The 22,033-nt window shown below is 48.2% G+C and overlaps 1 protein-coding gene across 1 annotated transcript in view; it reads right to left on the reverse strand.

Moving 5' to 3' along the window:
* The window catches only part of RYR1 (ryanodine receptor 1 (skeletal)), a 153,406-nt gene extending 131,373 nt beyond the window's left edge, over window positions 1-22,033 (reverse strand). The window contains exons 1-17 of the mRNA XM_006871542.1: window positions 21,986-22,033; window positions 11,838-11,957; window positions 10,450-10,554; window positions 9,358-9,432; window positions 9,181-9,259; window positions 8,843-8,955; window positions 8,439-8,532; window positions 6,764-6,857; window positions 6,532-6,606; window positions 5,931-6,087; window positions 5,650-5,814; window positions 3,528-3,649; window positions 2,964-3,159; window positions 1,944-2,079; window positions 1,766-1,861; window positions 1,560-1,678; window positions 358-491 (exon numbers count right to left, since the gene is read on the reverse strand). Coding sequence (XP_006871604.1) covers window positions 358-491; window positions 1,560-1,678; window positions 1,766-1,861; window positions 1,944-2,079; window positions 2,964-3,159; window positions 3,528-3,649; window positions 5,650-5,814; window positions 5,931-6,087; window positions 6,532-6,606; window positions 6,764-6,857; window positions 8,439-8,532; window positions 8,843-8,955; window positions 9,181-9,259; window positions 9,358-9,432; window positions 10,450-10,554; window positions 11,838-11,957; window positions 21,986-22,033 — 1,928 coding nt within the window. The remainder of the gene's footprint in view (window positions 1-357; window positions 492-1,559; window positions 1,679-1,765; window positions 1,862-1,943; window positions 2,080-2,963; window positions 3,160-3,527; window positions 3,650-5,649; window positions 5,815-5,930; window positions 6,088-6,531; window positions 6,607-6,763; window positions 6,858-8,438; window positions 8,533-8,842; window positions 8,956-9,180; window positions 9,260-9,357; window positions 9,433-10,449; window positions 10,555-11,837; window positions 11,958-21,985) is intronic.

Raw genomic sequence — 22,033 nt, forward strand, 5'->3', positions numbered from 1 at the left:
GACTAAAGGACAGATAGAAAAGAGAGATCGGGAGAAAGAGACAGACAAGTAGAAATAGGCAAAGAAAAATAAATGGAGAGAGAGAAACAGACAAAGTCAAAAAAATAAAAAATACAGAAACAGAAATAGAAATGGGTGGAGATTGAGTCCAGGAGAGAGGAAAGGAGGAGAAAGACAATGAGTAGGGAGCCAGAGATAAATTGGACCAGGAGTGGGCTTCTGTGAGGATGGGGTATTAAGACCTAGAGTGGGAGACAATGGAAGGACAGCCACCTAGGTGTAAAGTCTGAGTCAGGAAGAGGATTGGCAAGCTCTCTCAGTTAACCTGGGGTTGGGGTTAGGGGCCAGGAGCCAGACCTGGTAACATAGTTGATGAGGCTTGTCTGCAGCAGAAGTTCTCGGCCCGGTAACAAGTTCTCAGTAATGAGATCTTGGTTGGAACGCACGGCCACACCATTGCACACACACAGGGAACATAGCACATCCAGGACCTGGAAGGTAAGGCCAGAGGTAAGAGTGTGAGGGTGCAAGGGCAGGGATGTATGGGAGGACCTGGGTGAGAAGTCAGAAGAAAGAATGATGTCAGAACAGGATGTGGAGACTTGGGACTGAGAAGAGGTAGTAGAGGTGGAAGCTTCTGGATCACAGCAAAAGGTCAGGTGAGAGGCTGAGGGGTTATATGGACTGGGATAAGGCATCAAGAAATCAAACGATGTATTGCATTGGGCAAATCTGCTGCACAAGACCTCTTTAAAGTATTGAAGAGCAAAGGTGTCAGTTTGAGGACTAAGGTGCGCCTGACACAACCATGGCATTTTCAATAACCTCATAGGTATGCAAAAGTTGGGTAGTAAATAAGGAAAACTGTAGAAGAATTGATGCTTTTGAGTTATGGTGTTGGAGGAGAATATTGAAAGTGCCATGGGCTGCCAAAAGAACCAACAGGTCTGTGTTGAAAGAAGTGCAGCCAGAGTGCTCCTTGGAGGCCAGGTTGGCCAGACTTCATCTTCATCTTTCATATTTCTGACATATTGTCAGGAGGGAGCAGTCACTGGAGAAGGATACCATGTTTGGTAAAGTGGAGAGTCAGAGAAAAAGAGGAAGACCCCCCACGAGATGGATTGGCACAATGGCAGCATCAATGGACTCAAATGTAGCATTGATTGTGAGATTGGCCCAGGACCGGGCAGTGTTTTGTTCTGTTGTGCATAGGGTCGCTATGAGTCTGTACCGACTCAATGGCACCTAACAACAACAATAACAAAGGCATCAGTGATGTAAGAAAAGAAAGACTAGGGTGATACAATAAGAGATCAGAAGTAATGAGGAACTGGCTGGACCTACATAAAAATATGTAGAACATACATTTTTTAAAAACACTTTCAAAGACCTAACAAAGTACATCAGTGGCCCTAGGTCAATTCAAGGACCATGAGTTTGAGACCCTTGGGTTGAGATGGGAGTACTTGGGAGAGGAGTCCAGGTTCGAGATGAGCTGAAGGAGGGAATGAGGGGAATGCTGGATCCATGAGGAGAGGTCAGGGCTGAGGGGGACCAACCTTGTGGTTCCTCCCATGCTTGTCCAAGAGGGAGATGATAGACTTGATATGATTCTCCTGGATGATGTTCAGGACCTCAGGACTCTCGATCAGGACACAGTACAACACCTCCAGGATCCCTGAGCACATTTTAAGGTGAGCGGTGAGCTGACTGTGACCCTCCCTCCCCTGAGTCCCCCTGTCCCAGTTCCCCTGGGCTCTCCTACCAGACGAGGCCTCCAGCCGGTCCAGCTTGCTAACCAGCCAGTCCAAGTTGGTAGAGAAGAGGGCACAATTGGTGCGGTTGCCACGGATCAGAGAGGCTGAGGATGGAGAGGGGGATCAGACCCAACAGGCCTGGGTATCTGGGGTGCTCTCAGTTGCGTCCTGACTGGGGACTCTTACCCAACAGTTCATAGAGAAGGTTCACAATCTCTTTCCAAGACTCAGCAGCTTCCTCTCCTGCAAATTCGGCAAAGTGAGCAGCAGTGCTATAGACATTTAGGCGGTCAATGCAATTCAGCACCAAGGAGAGCATCCCCTGGGGTGAGGAAAAGAGGACAAGTCTCTTTGGGTTTACCAACTCATATTCACACTTGTGTGTTCCTGGGTCTAACCAGTCACTGAGCTCCACGTCCTCATCCAATCCCATCACTCTTTCCCGACTCCTGAAATCAGTCCTTGTCCACCCTGCTTCTATCCCCTATCACAACGCAACCGCATCCTTTCTAACATCAACGCTGAATTGGCGCTTCTGATGTTTTCCCTCTTCCAAGCAGTGAGAGTTCCCATTTCTGGTTCCATATGATCCAGTCCACTCTCTGCACCAACAATCAGAGGACTTTTTTCTGCTTTATTTCTTTTTCTTTCCTTTCCTTTTTAAATAATTTAATCTTTTATCTTCTGTCAGTGTGAATTATAATAGATACAGAAAAGTTCATACATACACATATGATCTAACATCAAATATAAAGAAACACCCAGGCCACTCTCTGAGTTCTGCAGCACCCCACCTCTGCCTACTCCCCCACCAAGCCTCAGAGCTACTAGTCTGGACTTGGCCTTGGCCTTCACAGCCCCACCCCACACAGGTCCAACCCCTTCCTCCCAGCCTTGTTTTCCCGATTCCATCTGACTGTTCCAGATACCACCCAGGCTGCACCATAACCTCTGCTCCTCCCACAAGGTCCCTCCATAAATGAAGCCCCGCCTTCTTCACCTATACTGCCCCCCTCCCAATACTCCACCCTCCACTCTGTGCTCCTTGCTCCGTGTTCACACTGGGCCTACCCCCACCTGCACTCCTTTACTCGCCCAGCTCCCCTCTTAGATGGCCACTGCGCCCCACCCTGCGCCTCAGTCCTGCCCCTTCCAAGGCTCCGCCCCTGCGCCCACAGACCACGCCTCCCTCGGCGAGGGCCCCACCTCCTCCTGAAAGAGGCTTTGGCGGTTACGCAGACTGCGCAGCTTGGACTGCTTCTCCTCGTGCTGCAGCTCCTCGGAGGGCGGCTCAAAGTAGCCTATGAGGTCCTGCAGGCTCAGGATAACGCCCTCAATAGGCAACGCTGTACCGGCCGGGGTCCCCGCTCCCCGTGGCTTCCCGCTGAAGCTGTCCAGGCCCCTGCGGGGAGTACTTAGTTCTCAGTCGGTGGCTCGGGAACACAGCATTCCGCGAGCCCCCTTCCCCGCAGGACCCCACAGAAACGCCAAGCGCAGAGCTCCTGTGTAAGTACAGGGGGTTCAGAGCTGGGAAGGTCCTGGAAACAAACATCTGAATATCAGAGATGTGAAAGTTAGGTGGTGAACAAGACTCTGGGCCCAAAGGACTCCTAATCCGGCACGGGCGTCCAGTCAGAGTAGGCGTCCTGTGTATAAAACTCAGGAGTTAAGAGGTACGGACTAGGTACAGAAGAAAGGGCACACACAGGTGCATGGAAGCCCAGAGTCTGGGGATCAAGGTGTCGCCTGCCCCCTGGTGGTAGCGCTTACTTGATGAAGAGGTTATACAGGCCAGAAGTGCTGTAAATCATTCGGGCTGCCTGGGACTCCTCCTGCTGACAGCGAGTCAGCGACAGCGCATCGTCCATGTGACCTTCCTGGTGCAGCATGGCCTGGCAGTGGGGAGGGGGACAGAGAGATCAGGATGGGCCCAGCCACCCAGGTTCACACCTCTTAGACCTCCACCCAGACTCTAGCCAACTCTGGACTCTTGCCAGTCACTTTCTCCATTTCTATTCCTCTTTTTCTGTTTCTGTGTCTCTCATTCCCTCTCTCCCTGCTTTTCTCTCCCAAGCTGTCCCTTTGTCTTTTTTGCCCCTAATTCTCTTACAGTGCCACACTGAATTGTGTTTAATACTCATTATACATTGCTTATCATGATTGATGTATATCTAGATCTATAAGGAGTTTTGGTAGCGTAGTGGTTATGAATAGGGCTGTTAACCTTAAGGTCGGCAGTTCGAAACTACCAGGAGAAAGATGAGGCGTTCTGCTTCTGTAAAGATTTACAGCCTCGGAAACCCTGTACAGGGTCACTATGAGTCGGAACCGACCCCACGGCACGTAACAACAACAACAACAACAGATCTATCTATGGAGCCCTGGTGTGGCGCTGTAGGATAAACACCAAACCGCAAGATCGGTTTAAATAGCAAGGTTGGCGGTTCAAATTCACCAGCAGCTCCTTGGAACACCTATACAGGGTTGCTATGAGTCAGAATCAACTCCACAGCACTTAACAACAAGGTAACTAAAACACCATCCATGTACTGACAATTCCCACATTCCTCCCTCTAGCTCCAAGCCTCATCTCTGCATCCCCAGTTCAGATGCCTTTCCAGGCTCCCGGATCATTCACCAACAAATCTTTACGAATGGCCTTATTCTAAGCACCAGGGGTAAATCTTAAGATCCCTGTTCTCCTGAGCTGACATGTGACTGCTCCCAACATCTCCCTCCTTCTGTTTGTTCAGGGCTAAACCCCTGGCATCATCTGTAATCCCTCCTCCCGCTCACCTTGAAATTGAATCTGTCAGAAAATCCATTGGTCCTGCTCTCAAAATACAGCTAGACTCTGCCACCTTCTCCCCACTCCACAGCCTCCACTGGTCATGTCCACTGTTGTCTCCTACCTGGGACACACTGAAGCCTCTTGTTCCCCTCCATGCCTCTCCGGCTCAAAACTCTGCCATGGCTCCCTCTTACTGTCTGCCTCCAAAACCTCCAACCACTTGCCCCTCACTAGTCCTGCTCCAACCAAACTGCTCATCTTTCTGTTGTTGCAATAAGTCAAATTCATTCCAACCTCACGACCTTTGTACAGCTGCTATCCTCTCTGTCAAAGTAGCTTTCCAACTCCTCAAGTTGAAAACCATTTGCTTTTTTTTTTAAGTTTTTATTGTGAACTAAGTGATAGTTTACATGGGAGAACATTGGCTTTACATCATGGTTTCATCGCAATGACTATAATCTCCTCCATGCATGATCATTCAACAGTATTTGCTTCCATTCCCTCTGGGGGTTTTTGTTTTTGTTTTGGGGGGATCATTTATTTTTAAAAGGGCATTTCAGTTACCATATCTGAGCACTAAGAGAGCAGGGAACAGGTATATGTAACTCATTTCTTTTTCTTCCTCACACACCCATGACCACTTGGGCACAGGATCACTATGGAATGTAATTTTCAGTCTGTTGGGTTCTATCCATCTCTGTCTTTATCTCAGCCTTTATATTTCTGTCCCTAGGAGCTCTGGTAACATAATGGTTATGAGTCAGGCTGCGAACTGCAAAGTCCGCGGTTCGACACTACCAGCTGTTCCGCGGGAGAAAGATGAGGCTGTCTGCTCCCGTAAAGATTTACAGCCTCAGAAACCCTGTACAGGGTCGCTATGAGTCAGAACCGATTTCACGGCACACAACCACCACCACTATGTCTCCCTGACTTTCTCTGTCAGTATTTATCTGTCTCTCTAGGTCCCTCTTTCTTTCTTCCTGTATCTGTCTATCTCTCTGTCCCTGTCCTCAACCCCCTGAAGGCTGAAGCATGCCCACCTCTCAGCCCCTTCCTTGCCCTCACCTGTACCCCCACCTCTCCTCTCTGGAAACCACTCACCTTCCTTTTGAGCACACCAAGCCGCAAGGCCTTGGGGTCCGGGGCTGCATATGTGAGCCACAGGCCCGAGGCCACATGCTGCACGAAGCATAGTGACTCCCCATACTTGATCTCAGGGGGGCCCATGCCCTCCACGTCCCGCTTGGGAGCCACATCCAGTTTTTCCTATGGGGGTAAATGGGTAAAGGTCAACTTTCTCAAAATCCTACTGAGGGACTATAGTGGGGCTAGGATGGGATTTGGGGCTCCAGGTGAGGGAGGGCACACTGAACCCCACTGACCTTGGAGATGCGAAAGCAGAAAGAGGTGGCCTTGGTGTGGGCCTTGGCAGCGTCGACTACCACCAGGCCCTGGTCCTCGGTGAGCCCCAGGTACCGTCCTGTGGTAACATGGCGGATGCGAAGAGGCTGACCCCAGCGCAGATGGCTTCCACTCCAGCTGCAGATAATGAGAGTGAGAAAATGCAGAGGACCTCAATCCTCCCTTGGACACTAAAGTGTCGGTCCAAACCTCCCCAAGCCTCCAATCCTCTTCCAGGGTGACCCTAACATTCCTCTGGGCCTCCACCCTTAGTAAACCTAATTCTCTGTCCCCCAAAGATTTCCTCAGGGCTACCCAAATGTCTCGAGTTTTTCCAGACTCTCCATTTTCTCCTCCGAAACTTCCCACACTTTCATTCTAGACCCTCTGACCTCTCTCTTAGGGATCCCCAAGACCTCCTTTGGTCTCCAGACTCCATAATCCCTGAGGGCCTTCACCTCTGTCTTGGACTTCCTAGGTTTTCTCTCAAAATCCTCCAATCTCTTCTTCCAATCTTCCGTCAAGACCCTTTCTCCTTCCCAGGCCCTCCAGGCCCCCCTGACCACTGCACCTGTCCCCTACCTGATTCTCAATGGCTCCAATCTCCAGAGGGAGCGGGCATGGGTGCACACAGCTCCCCCTTCATAGTGGACAAGTCTAGAAATACAGGAAAGAATAAGTTCCCCCACTGGACATTAACTTCAGATGCTCACACCCCAGAATCTGATTCTCTAGCCCATCCATAGGGCTTGCTCCTCAGTCAACCTTTGTCCCCTGCCACCGCAGACCTAGGTCCCCTGTCCCCAGCCCAGACCTGCGCTGGTCTTCACTGTCAGAAGGGGAAATGGTCAGACATTCATCCATATGGCCATGAAAGAGGCGGAGAACGTGGCCACCAGTCACGTAACCTGGAAAGGAGGAAGGGAAGGTAGTCATTGGGAGGTTGGAGCCCCAGAAAGACCCAGGGGCAGAGTTGGAGTCTGGGGGCTCTGCTTCTCCCAATATTGGAGGCTGGGGGCAGAGTACTGATGTTTGAGGCGATGGGTTATAATTTGGGGATCTGTACATGGGAGGGTGTCTGAATTTCAGAGTACAAAGTGGTAGTCTGAGATTTAAAGTTAAATGAGATGCCTAAAATGGGGGTATGAGATTTGGTATCTAAGGTTGGGTGCCTAAATTTGGGAGTCTGGGTTTGCAGGGCTAAGGTTGGGGGTGTTGTGGACTGGGTTTTCATCACCCATTTATTGGTGTGTCGCACTGTGGTGACTTGTGTGCTGTTGAAATGCTAGAAGCTATGCTGCTGGTATTTCAAAGGCCAGCAGGATCATCCATGGTGGACAGCTTTCAGTAGAGCTTCCAGACTAAGACGAGACAATAACATTGTAGACAGTGGAAATGTTATAGATCACAACAACACATTGTCCTGGATAGTGCTGGCAGCTGAACGCCCTAGGTTAGAAAGTACTCAACAATGGTGGCAACAATGAGCTCAAAGTTGGTAGAGGGTCAGGTAATACTTTGTTGGGTGGCCAAGAGTGGCAGCTAAAACCAACAGGTCTGGGTTTCATTGAGGCTCTTAATTTGGACTTCTGAGGTTAGGGTTCAGATTACATGCTCAGAGGTCTAATGTTTTTGACATTGGGGTCTGACTTTTAAGGCTTAAGGTTTGAGGTCTGGGTTGGGAGGTGTAATGGTTGGGTTTGAGTTGGGGTCTGAAGTTAGAGTGTGAGTATTAAATTTGTGGGGAGCCTTAGGCTGGTATCTGACTTTGAGTTGGAGTATGAGTTTGGAGAAATCTAAATCTTATGGTTTGGAAATGGGAGGTCTGAGTTTCAAACTCTGAGGTTAAGGTCTAAGTTTTGTGACCTGTGGTTCTTGAGGCTAAGGTTGGGCTGTTTTGCGGGGGGCATCCGAAACTTGGGGTGTAAGAGTTAGGATCTAGATTTTGGGGTTATACTTTGGAGTCTTGATATGGAATTAGCATTTGGGGATTTGATTTTGAGCATTTGATTTTTAAAGACTGAGATTTTGGGCTGGAGATCTGAGGTAAATGATCTGAGGTTTGGAATCTGGATTCGGGTCTTGGTTTGGGTGCCTGAAGTTTGAATTTGGGGGTCTAAGATTGTGCTTTGGGCTTATTGTTTGAGGGTTAGGTCTGAGGAATAAGCTCTGAATCTAGTTTTCTAGACTTTGAGATCTGAGTTTAGGATGTTACCTTAAGGCTCTGAGACTGGCATAGGATATTTGGGGACTAATCCTTTGAAGTCTGAGTTTGGGACTCTAATACTGAGTTCTGGGTTTGGGGGTCTTAAACTCAGGCTTCTGGATTTGGGGTTACACTCAAAGATCTAAGTGTGAGAATCATAATTTGGATTTCTAGGTTTGTGGTCTAAGTTTTCAAGTCTCAGTTTGGACATGTCTAGGTTGACAGTGTTGGGGGTCTGCTTTTGGGGTCTCAGTTTAGGGGGTCTAAAGTTTGGGCCCCTCACCCTCTTCGCAGCAAGAGCAGATAGGGTTCATGTTCCACAGGGTCTGCATGAAGGAAGCATCAGCCTGGAGCTCGCCGCTGGCGGTTGACAGGTGCTGGGGGCAATCAGGAGGTGGTGGTCAGAGTTGGTGGGGATGGGTGGACGAGAGTCCCAGAGTCAGAGATCAAAGATTGGGAGCAGATGCCAGGAGACCCACAGATGGGAGACCCAAAAGTGATAGGCCAGAAAATCAAAGTCGAGTAAGGAAATGGGAGGTCAGACATCCAAAGACAGGATGTCAAAGGTCAGGAATCTGGTACTCAGCAGTCAAGATGCTGGGGTTCAGAGACCAATCAGGCAAACTAATGCTAAGGTCCCCCTCGTCCCAGGCACAGTCAGCTTGATGAGAGGGCGAGATGGCTCACCAGGTAGCGCTCGGAGGAGACACTGACAAGGATGAGGTCGTCTCCCACTCGAACCTTCTCTCCTTCTGATCTCTGCTTGGAGGCTGGATGCATTGTCCACCAGCAGGCCTCTCCTGTGGAGAAGGGGAGATGCAGAGGAAGACGGGAGGGGCTTTCAGGATGACAGATCCCCCAGGACATTCCCACCCCTGAGCCTCAAATGTCCCCATTTCTGCCCTCAGACACTTGGCCCACAATTCTCCCATGCTTGCCAGAGTCTCTCATCCCAAAATGCCCCATCCACCCCCCACAAAGGCCCTCATTCCTGCGTCCTCCGTCCCACCCCCCCAGCCCTGCACCTGTTGCATCCTCCTGCAATCCTACGTCAAAGGCCAGTTTGTCCGTCATGGAGCGGGAGGTGGTGAGGCAGCTCAGATACTGGGGTTGTAGAGGAGAGTCATTCTCCTGGCAGGCCCTGTCATCCCAGTCCCTCCTCTCCTACCTCCCTCCCCACTCCCATACACCCCTGCACTCACCATGCGGCTGTGGGCATGGCGGAGCAGGATGGCATGACCATACAGGAGCGTCCTGTGTCCCCCACCCTGGGAAGACTGGGGGAGGAGGGAGGGACACAGTAAACACAGATCCCCCAAACCATGGTCCATTCCCAAGTGGTTGTTTCTTACTCTCAATAAATACCATTTTCAGGTCTGGAGGGGAAAAAATTGCCTGAGTTTAGACCCTCAATAGAGTCTCTGCCTCTGTTTCCCCCTTCAGGAAAGCAGAGTCTGTGTCTCTGAGGAGCCTGTAGAAAGGGTTGTTTTATATTCCTTGGAGCCCACTCTGTCCTCCCTGCTTCCTCCTTTGGCCAGGTCCAAAGCCACTCAGCACAAAGGCAGACCTCATCCCTGGGGTACCTGGAGACACTCAGGAAAAACTCAGACGCCAGTGTTCCATGGCCCTCTCTATTCTGACTTGTCAACAACAGCTAAGCTGCAGCTGGTGTGGTCCGGCATAGTCTGCCAGTGGTTAAATGTCTGATCGTCACTCTTGGTCATCAAGTGACCGAGAGCAAGGAGACCGGGACCCTCCGAAGGGCAGGGAGGTCCACCCCGTAGCTTGATGGTATCATGCCCCACCCAGTTCTCACATGCCCATGCTCCAAGAGTGCCATGTGACAGTAACATCTGATCACATGGCAGGCTCACTCCTGAGGGGAGCACCCACACTTGGATGGGAGGAGGTAAAGGGAAAGGTCCCATGCTGGGACAAGAGTTGGGGAAAGGCAGGGAAAGAGGAGAAAGGAGGTGAGAAGGAGGGAGAATGGGGGCTCAGAAGACCCCTCCACCTTCCTTCCTTTTTGCCTGCCTGGCCTGTTCTGGGCTCCACAGCCCCTGACAACTGGGGTGGAAAGACCCCCAGCCCCTGTGTGCAGGAATGTGAGCCCAGAGGTGAGCCTGACATCAGGAGGAATGGGAAGGACAAGTGACAGCCAAGGCCAGACCTACCCACTTATCCAAATTGAGGGCCTGTGGGGTGGGGTGGAGAGATGAAGAAGAGCAGATGATAAACAACCCCAGTCCTCCAGCCCACCCATGCCTCATGCCCACTCAGGGTGGGGCGCTCACCTCCACACCAGCCTCCACGGTGTTGGCTAACATCTCCTGCAACGCACGGACAGATAAAGACTGCTCCAGAACAAAGCAACAGATGGCCAGATCAGGGGGCACATTCTAGATGGGGTGAGGGGGAGATGTGAGGCCTGGTCTGAATCCCCATGCCCCATAGATACCCAGACTCCTTTCCAACACCACAAGCCTCTACCCTCTGCTACCCCTTCCAGACACACTGTAGCCATAGAAAACATCTTCCTACCGCCACCCTCAAGGCCCTAAGCCTACTGCCTTCGAGCCAATTCCAAATCACAGCAGCCCTGGGGGGGGGAACAGGGTAGAACTGCCCCCAGAAGGTTTTCAAGTCTAGTCTTTAGGAAAACAGACGGCCACATCTTTTTCCTACACAAAATGGCTAGGGGGCAGATGAGTGCTTAACCACCGCATCACCAGTGTTCCTTTTCAAACATTTAAACCTCACCCAAACATCATCATAGATACCTTTACCCTCCCCTCCCAACTAAAGTACTCTGAACCCCACCCTAACCTCACAGAAGACCCCAATCCTCCACCTCCCTCATCACACACTGTATTTGCCTGAATCTACTGCAAGCTCCTGCTCTGTGCCTTCCCCCTTGAGAGAACTTCCACTCTCTTGAACCCCACTTCATGCCTTCAACATCAGACAGTCCAGGTTCCTACTTTCTCCCTCAGACTCCTAACACCCTTCCGTTTGGACCCCCAGATCCCTACTCAGTATCGCAGGTCCCCACCCCCATCAGACTCCAATCCCCTCTCTCTCTCTCTCTCTCTCTCTCTCTCTCCCTCCTGCCCCATTCCCCCAGGTGTCCGGTCTCACACCCTGAGTCCACCACACCCTCTGGCTCTGTTCTCTCTCACACTCCTGTCACCCTTCTGACCTTCTGTCTCTTCATCTGGAATCCAAGGCCCTCTGCCCCCTCAGGCCCCTCCTTTTCCAATCCTCCAGCTGCCCTGCACCCTTAGAATCCCCAGCCTCAGACCCTGGGGTCACCTTTCCTTCAGAGTCTTAACTCTCTAAGACTTACCTCTCTCAATCTGTCCTCTCCCCTCTAAGATACAGGTCCACTCCCCTTTGGACCCAAGGCCTCCTGCCCCTCCCTTCTGAGACCCCGGCCCCTACACCCAAGGCCCCTGTCCACAGACTCCCAGACCATCTCCTCCTTAGTCCCAAGGCTTTCTGCCCCCTTAAATCTCCACCTGTTTAGCTCATTACAGTCCCTGACCCTCCCTCCTTAGACCCCTGACCAGCCCCTTTTCCCTCTGAGCCCCCAACCCATTTCCTTTCCAGTCAGCACCCCCTTTTCTTTGGACCCAAGACTTTCCCCACCTTCAGATTCACCCCTTCTTCCCCAGACACAGACCTGGGCATTGCTGGTGGGCTCCAAGAAGCAGAGGCGGTTACCGAAGCCCTCCGCGGCCAGGCATAGTTTCAGCTGCTCCTTGAGCACCGTGGCACTGCACTGCAGGACCACCTCATCATCCTGGAGGACAGGAAGTGTTGGTCACTGGACCCACTCACCCCACCCTTACTTTGTTTTGCTTTGTTTTTGGCCTTGTCCTGTTCTGGGATTCCAATTACGTATAAATTGTTCCCTTTGGTGATGTCCCACATAATTCTTGGAACTTTATCCTTTTTAAAAAAACTGTTCATTGTGAATGGAGTGAAGGTTTCCAGAGCAGAGCATCTGTTTTACATTCAACGAATCATACACTTGGTTTCATTATAATGATTGCAATCCCTTCCATGTACCATCAATTAACAGCATTTACCTCTATTTAACTCTTGCATTTCTCCGTGTCTCCCGTTACCTTCATCTTTCCTCTGCTAACCTCTCTCTTGTCTATTGCCTGCCTTGTCACCCATTTTCACATGTGTCTACCCTCTAGGTTATGAATAATTTTCCCTTCGCTCCCAGGCTTGGTAACCATCATAGGATGTTTCTTTTTTATTAATAAAGCCTTTTCTTAACTTTTCACAACAGTGGTCTTATGCAATATCTGTTCTTTTGCGATTGACTAATTTCACTCAGCACAATGTCCCCAGGTTCATCCATGTTGTGAGAGGTTTGGTAGAACCCACATTTCCCCCTCTTATGAAAAGATTGCTGTGTGTGCCATTGGGTTGATTCCAACTCATAGAGATCCTATTGAACAAATTAGACCTGCCCCTAGGGTTTCCTAGGCTGCCGTCTTTATAGATCGCTAGGTCTTCCCTCTTGCAGAGCAGCTGGTGGGTTTGAACTGCTGATCTCTTCCATGAGTAGTCAAATGCTTAACCACTACACCAGTAGAGTCCCTTATGAAAATATGTTGTTATTAAGCGCCGTCAAGTTGGTTCCAACTCATAGTGACCTTGTATAGGTTTACCAAGGGACAGCTGGTAGGTTTGAACTGCTGACCTTGTGCTTGGCAGTCCAATGCCTACCCTATAGCACAATACCCATGCTTCCCGCCCACAATTTAACAAGCCAAGACCTATGCTATTATTGTTGTTGTTAAGTGCCATTGAGTTGGTTCTAACTCATAGTGATTCTGTATAGCAGAGGTGGTCTCATACAATATTTATTATTTTGTGATTGACTAATTTCACTCAGCACAATCCGACCCACAGCCCATATAAGGCCCGCAAAATGATTTGGTCTGGCTCTGCCAAAGCAACCAAAGTTCTAGCCATCATGTTGGGGGTGAGTTAATTACATGTTTGACCAAATATAGCAGGCTAGTTTTTAAGTTGATCATTTTATGTGGTCCATGAATGATGTTAAGTAAATATCCAAATGGCCCTTGGCAGAAAAAAAGACTCCCCACCCCCACTGTAAAGGGTTCCTGAGGCTTTAAATCTTTAAGGGAGCACCCCTAACTGCTCCAAGAGATAGGGACCATTTTTAAATGGAGAAAATGAGGCATAGGAAGGGCATTGCTTACCCAAGGCCACACAGTTACTGAGAGGAGCTGGGATTTGAACCTGAGTCTGGCGGACTCTCAAGGCTGCTCAGGTGAAGTGTGCAAAGTGACCACTAGAGGGTGGACTATATGTGCACCTCAGGTAAAATTTCTTTTTAAACCCACCCTTTTCTCAATGAAGGAGCTCTGGTAGCGTAGTGGTTACGAATCGGGCTGCAAACCGCAAGGTCAGCAGTTCGAAACTACCAGCTGCTCCGCGGGAGAAATATGAGGCTTTCTGCTCCCATAAAGATTTACAGCCTCGGAAACCCTGTACAGGGTCGCTATGAGTCGAAACCGACTCCATGGCACATGACAACAACAACAACAACTTCTCTCAATGATCTCTTTTATGGATAACAAGCTGGGCTGCTAACCACAAGGTCAGTAGTTCAAATCGGTCAGCCACTTTGCAGGAGAAGATGAGGCTTTTAACTCCTGTAAAAAGTTACAGCCTTGAAAACCCTGTGCAGATTCGCTATGAGTTGAACCCAACTTGGCAGTACACAACAACGAATCAGAACCAACTCCAAAACACACAACAACCACATGTTGTTTTAGTAATTGCTAACATTTAAGGGATGCTTTCTAATGACACGCCTTCACCGGATGCGAGATCCTAGATTGGATCCTGGAGGAGGGAAGAAATATTATAAAGGAAAATATTGAGACAGTTGTTGAAAATTTAATAAGGACTTATTGCTAAGTGCTGTTAAGTCAGTTTTGACTCACAGTGACTCTCTATAGGGTTTCCACGGAGCAACTGTGGTTAGCAGTGCAGTGTGTATACTACAGCACTACACAGGACTCCTAATAAGGACTGGAGATCAGGGAATCGTATCAATACTACATGTTCTAAACTTGATAATGGCCCTGTGGTTTTGTAGATGCCCCCAGTTTTTTGGGTTTTTTTTTTTTGAGGAACCACAAACTATTTAGAGGTGTTATGGATTGAGCTACACCCCTCAAAGGTATGTGTTGTACATCCTGACCCTTATATCTGTGGATATAATCCCTTTGGGGACCATGGATGTCCTTTGTGATGCCATAATAATGCTGGTGTGGCGCTGTACGATAAGCACTCAACTGCAAGATTGGTTTGACTCGACAGTCTTAACAACAACAATAGTGTAGGGTGTATTTTAAATCAATCTCTTGAGATCTAAAAGAGTAGATTCAATAGGTAAGCAGAGACGGGCAATGATCGAGACCAGGCTACAAGACGCTGAAGAGAGATGAGGACCCCAGAGCCAGCTGAGAACATTCCCCTAGATCAAGCACCCTGAATTCAAACCTCTAGCCTCCTAAACGATAAGAAAATAAAGTCTGTTAGAGACATCCACTTGCAGTATTCTGTTAAAGCAACACTAGGTAATTAAACCAGAACTGAGTTCTCCTCCCACAAACACCTACAACATGGAAGTGATTTTTAAATTGGATAATGGCTAGTTGTCATTAAGTGCTGCTGAGTCGGTTCCAACTCACAGCAACCCTGTACAGAGTTTCCAGGGAACGGCTGGTGAGTTTGAACTGCCAACCCTGGTACCTGAGAGTAGGGTTGTTAGCTGATTTAACAAGTACCTACTATGTGGAAGTTGTTTTGAAATTGGGTAATGGCTAGAAGGAGGAAGGACTGTACGGTGCCTAATAGCAGAATCCTAGTATGGTGCTGTAGGATAAGCACTGGACTACTAATTGCAAGTACCTGCCAGCTGCTCCTCAGAACCCCTATATGAGTTGCTATGAGTCAGAGGTGACTCAATAGCACTTAATAACAACAGTAGTAAAATACAGATTGCCCTGAAGAGACCTGTGGTAGACGTACAGATGTCAACGCAATGCCTGGGCACAAAAAGAAATGAAGAGCGTGATAGAACAAGTCTCTATTGTCTTAGAAAATACATACCAACAACACAATGTCGTAAGACATGGGAACATGAAATTGTTTTTGGTAAGACTTTAAAAGGAAATGATGAACATATAATTAGACAATGGAGAAAGGGTGATACTTTTTATGCAGTAGCAATGAACTTGTCTGAATCAGGTTCAAATGTTTGGTGGAAAATAGAACTTGATGAACTTAGATATCTGGCTGAGGAGATTTCTAAGCAGGATCTTAAAGAGCCTCGTGATTTCGCCTTGCTTGCTTAGTAACATGTAAAGAGGAAAAGATGGATTCAAATGGAATGGTACAAAATGAAAACAGAACTTAAAAACTGGGGAAATTCTGTTGACCAAGCTAAGGATGTGTCCTAGAAATTTCACCAGGGACATGGCTACAAAATTTTGTGCTATAAAGATTAAGCCTATGATTGATGGATCCAACCAACTACCATGGCATAAAACCCATCAGCTTAGATTGAAGGGGACAGAGACAAAATGAAAGGAAGGAGAGCTGCCAGCCTCTTGGAATTCTCCAGGCAGGAAACAGAACAAAGGCGCTACATGTGTTGTCTTCCAAGAAAAGCAGTTCAGAGTTCAGCAGACTTGTTGGAAGGAGTATGGGAAGCATGGTTTCAAAGAGCAAAGCCGAGGTCTCCTGGGTCTCAAAGGGTAGAGACATGACCTTTTAGGTTTCAGAATCAGATATCCACCAACTCAGTTCTGGAATGTGGGGCTGAAATGTGTTCAGCCAGATACGCCAAGAGGATTGGGTCACTACCCAAACCCAAGGGGCAGCAGAGTAGAGTCCAATGCAGGCATAGGAAGTGGGACCACCGCTCAGCTGGACTAGGAGAATAGGGGCACCCAAAGGGAGCAGAAATGCCATCCCAGTTGGCCTGGAAGGCAGAGCTGAAACCCAGGCTGAGGGCCCTCCATCCAAAAACCAGAAAACATATCTAGCACCTAGAGTCTGGAGGATGTGGCCATGTCTCAGATGGTCCTAGAAAACAGAGGATTCTTTCAAGCCTTGAGAATGAATGTAATTTGTTCTGCTGGGTTTGGGACTTGCTTGATGCTGATTATCCCTTCTTTTCCTTCAATTTATCCAATTGTAATGGAAATGTCTACCTTGAGGCTGTTCCACCATTTTACTTTGGAAGCAGATGACTCATATGCTAGATTCCACAGGTTCACAGATGACGAGGAATTTTGTCCCAGGATGAACTATGTACTACGTCTACAGTCTCACCCATATTTGATTCACAAGATTCAGAAGATGAGATTTTGGACTCAAAGCTGATTTAAGATTTGGGGGATGGTATAATGGAGTCCTGATGTGGCGCTGTAGGTTAAATGTATCGGACTGCAAAGCCGTTTGAACTGCAAGGTCGGCGGTTCAAGCTCACCAGCTGCTCCTCAGAAACCCTATACAGGGTCACGCTGGGTCGGAACTGACTCAACGGCACTTAACAACAGTAACAATGATAGAGTAAATGTGTTTTGCATGTAAATTGAGGCAGGAAAGGGCCAAAGGGTGAACTGTTAGGGATTGAATTGCATCCCACAAAAATGGTTGCTGTCAAGTGCCATCGAATTGGTTCCGACCAATAAAGACCCTGTATAGGGTTTCCAAGGAGCAACTGGTGAGCTTGAACTGCCAACCTTGCAGATCAAACTGGCTTGTTTTGCAGTCTGGCGCATTAACCCACAGAACCACACCAGGAGTCCAGATTCTGATCTCTCTCTGTACCTGAGGTTATATTCCTATTTGAGAATGGGTTTCTCTGTTATGATAATGAGGCAGGATTGGTGTTGTTAAGTGCCCTCTGGAGCAGATGGTGGGCCTGAACCACTGACCTTATGGTTCGCAGTCCAGTGCTCATTGTACAGAGCCACCGAGCTCTCCAGTATTAGTGTTTGTTGTGAAGTGCTGTGGAGTGGATTCTGACTCAATAGCAACACTGTATAAGGTTTCCGAGGCTGTAAATCTTTACGGGAGCAGAAAGCCTCATCCTTCTCCCATGGAACAGCTGGTAGTTTCGAACCGCTGACCCGGAGGTTAGTAGCCCAATTAGTAACCACTATGCTACCAGAGCTCCTTGGAGAGATAATAGAGAGAAATATATAAAGCAGTTGTGACCAATGTTAACATTTGAAGAATTTGACCACAAGAAAAGGGAATTAATTCATTGGACTAATCTTGCAGCGTTTCTGTGAGTTTGAAATTTTACAGAAAATAAAAGCATTTTCAATGGGGTTCTGTTCCAAGTACTGGACATTGACTCCTCACAATAACCCTCTGAGGTGAGTCTTATTATGTGAACATGAGGAAATGGAAGTCCAGAGAGGTGAGTGATTTGCCTAAGGCCACACAGCTGCCAAAAGGCATAGCTAGAATGCAAATCTCTACACACTCAAGACATAGGCAACCTCTTACTAGATTAGTATAGGAGTTCACATCTAACATGTATAACTAATAAAATGTCTATAAAGTGGTATGCTCAATATTTTTTACAGATGGGGTCTCAATAAAAAATGATGATCTGATGGCAGGGCCACTAGGACTGCTCTGTCTTGTGCCCCCCAAGATACCCTGACACATGCATTCATTCATACAGTCTGCATTGATTAAGCACTTGTAGCATAGTGGTTACGAATTGGGCTGTGAGCCGCAAGGTCAGCAGTTCGAAACTACCAGCTGTTCCGAGGGAAAAAGATGAGGGTTTCTGCTCCCGTAAAGATTTACAGCCTCACTGATGAAATGAAATGCGGATAGGTCTCTTGTGATACAATAGTGAATAATTGTTATCAGGACTGCTTGTAATGGTTGGAAATGTAAAGGTAGACGTTTTGTAGCAAGGAGGGGAGTGATTAATTTTTCAGCCTAGGAGCGGAGGTCCCTGGGACCATCAAGGGAGAAAAGCAGCGAGTGGGACCCTACCCAGAGAAGCAGTGATGTCTGAGAGGCAGGCAGAGATGATGACGATGATGTGGAGAGATGGAGCAGTTGGGAACTTTAGACACAGTTAGGAAGAGGGGCTGTGTGCTGATGACCGGGGGACAGGCTTGTAGTGTATACTCTTTGGTTGGTTGATGGTGCATGAAGGGGATTATAACCATGGCAATGATATACAATAGGATGAATGTAAAACTAATGTTCTCCCATGTAAACTATCACATAATTCACAATAAAGCATTAAAAATAATAAAAAAAAAAAGATTTATAGCCTCGGAAACCCTGTGAAGGGTCGCTATGAGTCGGAACCAACTCCACGGCACATAACAACAACAACATAATCAATGTAATGCTTATGCTAGGGTTTTGCATTCACGTAACAAACATTTACTGAGCATCTACCATGTGTCAGTCTTTGTTGGAGGCACTAGAAATAGAGCTGTGAGTAAAGCAGGCAAACATCCCTCCCTGCCCACGTGGAGTTGACATTCTCGTGGGGGGATAAACAGGGAACGAATATATAATGATATTGTCAGTGATCAGTGTTATGGAAAAAATAACCCGAGGTGATGTAATTGAGTGGCGTTTGGGAATAGACATGGCATCGGTGAGAGGGTGACGCAGTGACAGCCTTCCCATGGAGGTGACATTTGAGCTGAGCCTGTCCAAATAACAAGGAGTTGGGCCTGCTCATCTCAGGTAGAAGGACATTCCAGGACAATGGGCAGCCTGGGCAAAGGTCTTGTGGCTGAAGGGTGCTGGGTGTGTTGAGATACAGCAAGGGGGGCCAAGATGGGTATAGCAGCCAGCATGAGGGGGAAGGGAAGATGAGCTCTTTGCATGGGTAAATTTGTCCTCATTTTCCAGATAAGGAAATGAGGGTCAGAGAGAAAAATTTTAATCATTTGTCCAAAGTTAGGAAGTAGGCAAACACACAGGCCAGAGCCCAAACTCACTGCCTCAAGCAGACTCTAATTCACAGCGACCCTGTGTAGAGTTTCTGAGACTATAGATGTTTACCGGAGCAGAAGACCTCATCTTTTTCCTGAGGAGCAGCTGATGGGTTTAAACCACTGACCTTGTGGTTTAAACCCAATGCCTAACCCAGAGTGCCACCAGGGCTCCTTAAATTAGAGCCAGCGGGTCCACACTAGATTCTCAGATTTTCTCCTGCATCAGAATGATGGGCGTTTGATGGCTCAAACCCACCAGTTCCCCCTTCACAAAAACCTAACTCAGTGATGGCTCTTGGAGTCCTGGTATGGAACTATAGGATAAGTACTAGACTATTACCCACAACATCAGCAGTTCAAACCCACCAGTCACTCCTTGGAAACCCTACAGAGGGTTGCTATGACTCAGAACCGACTTCATGGTACTTAACAACAACAACAGGGTTGGCAGGGGTTAGTCGATAGGGAGCCTGTACCATTAACCAGCCCCCAAGAGATTCTAATATTTAAGACACACTTTAAGAAAGCCCTGTCTGGGTAAGGCTAGAGGTCACCATCCATCAGTGGGAAATGAGAACAATCTGATGGACCAAATCCACTGTGCTAAACAAAATGAAATAAAATCGAGCAAGAACAGAAAATAGCAACAAGCCCTTCCCATTTGAAGGGCTTCCTACATTTTATGAAATTTGTTTCAGTTTAAAAGTGTGTGTGTGTGTGTGTGTGTGCATCTGCATCATGTTCAAAGAGGCTTTATTCATAAAAGCAAACCATAGAAACAACCCAAACATCCATCAACACATGGACAGTAGTATAATCATGCAATGGAATATTAGGCAGCAATGAAAAGGAATAAACCACATACTACAACATAGATAAATGTCAAAATATTACACGGAACCAAAGAAGCAAGAGACAGGAGCATATATCATATATGAGACATGAGCAGAGACAAATTGAATCTATAGTGACGTAAAGCAGAGGATCAAGATGGTTACTGAAAAAAGCATGATGGAACTTTCTAGAACAAAGGCAATATTGTGTGTCTTGACCATGATGGTAGTTACATAGGGCATGTAAACATCATCAAAACTCACTCAACAGTGACACTTAAAACAGGTACAGTTTATTGCATGTCAGTTCTGCAACAATAATGATTTTTTTCTTTTTAATAATATATGTGCCTATGTGCATGTACTGGGTCACAATATAAAACATATTTCTTACTGGTGGGATGTGATTTCAAATTTTTGAGAAAACCACCATACAATCTCACTAAAATTCAGAGATGCAGTCCAGCTGAGATCAAGAGATAGATGCTGGAACCCCAACACTGGCTACCTGGCAAGTCTGAGCCCAGTTTTCTCTTATGAAAACAAGAAGGCTAGGCCCCAGGGGCATCCACCGGTACCACCTCCTGGCTTTGACCTTGGATGAATGATTCCACCACTTGGGCCTTGGTTTCCCTCAAATCTCCCAAGGCGATAAAGATAGGGTCCTACCTCAGAAGAGAGGACAGAGGGGTTATAATTAGATACCTCAGGAGGCCAAGGCCCTGGGCATGGGGCCTACTCAGGAGCTGGTGGCCTTGGCCATGGTCTTATTAGGGATGGGGAGGAAGGGAGTGCCTAACCCATGATGAGAGCTATGAGGGAGGCTGGGGATGGGCCGAGAGGCTAGACCAAAGCTAGGCCTATGGCCCCAAGTCCAGCTGTCACTATCCTTCATTATCGCCCCCAGCTGTTCTCTCCTCCTGACCAGGAAACCAGACCCAGCTCACCAGGGTCATATTCTGGGGCCGGAATGCTGGGTCAGCATTTCCTGCAGGGACTCTGGGCCCAGAAGAGGGGAAGGGGCTACTGTGGGGTCAGCAGACAGGCTCAGAGGGCATTACATGTCTCTATCCCATACTCACACTCCCCACTCCAGGGAAGGAAAAGAGGTAAGGACTCCAGGATAGGCAGACCCCCCTCCCCCTTCTTGCCCCTCCCTGTCCCCTGCCCAGGCCCCAGAGAAGCGGGCTATTCTGGGAGAAACACCTGTTGTTCCAATTCCCATCCCTGCACCCAGTCGGGGATCAAAGATGCTGGGGGAGACAGAGTTAGAGAGACAGAGAAAACGTCTGTTGAGAACCTGAAGAAAAAAGAGAGGCACAGAGACAATCCAAAGAGACAGATAGGGCGAGACGTGACCCAGAGACCCTTAGAGACCTAGAGCAGCCATATTTGACCCTCCGTCCTAAAGCCAACAGGGAAAGAAAGATCAAGGGACCCCCAGGAGACTCTCAAGAGCTGAGGATTGAAAGGAGACAGGTCCTCCGGCCCACTTCAGTCCCCTTCCCAAGAATTTAAATAGGTCAAAGTCTGGAGCAAGAAGACAATTAGGGCTAGGAAGTGTAGGGAGGGGGAGGGGGGACAGCTAAATTAAGCTGAGGAATTAGAACCACCCCTCCCAAGTGCCTGCTTCCAGGGTGGTGGGAGGGGGTGCTCCCTCTGAATGGCCCCACTTCTCTTAAGACAAACCACTAATGTCAGAAGAGACGGTGACCAAAGATCCCCCACTTCTCCATTCTGCAGTCCCAAATCCTGGTGATTCTGTTGTGGGAAAGATGGGGTACTAAGAGAGACAGAAAAACAGACACAGAGGGATAATTATACAGTGAAAGAAGAGACCCCGCGTCTCAGAGGCGACCCGCAAGCAGGAAACATTCAGAGACAGACACTCAGAGACCCTGAGAGATAGCCCCAGACACTCGTAACTCAGAGATACGCACAGTCCGCAGGAACTGAACATCGTCCTCGCCCTCTCCTCCGTCACCCAT

This window comes from Chrysochloris asiatica, unplaced genomic scaffold, assembly GCF_000296735.1.
Source record: "Chrysochloris asiatica unplaced genomic scaffold, ChrAsi1.0 scaffold00168, whole genome shotgun sequence".
Lineage (NCBI taxonomy): Eukaryota > Metazoa > Chordata > Mammalia > Afrosoricida > Chrysochloridae > Chrysochloris > Chrysochloris asiatica.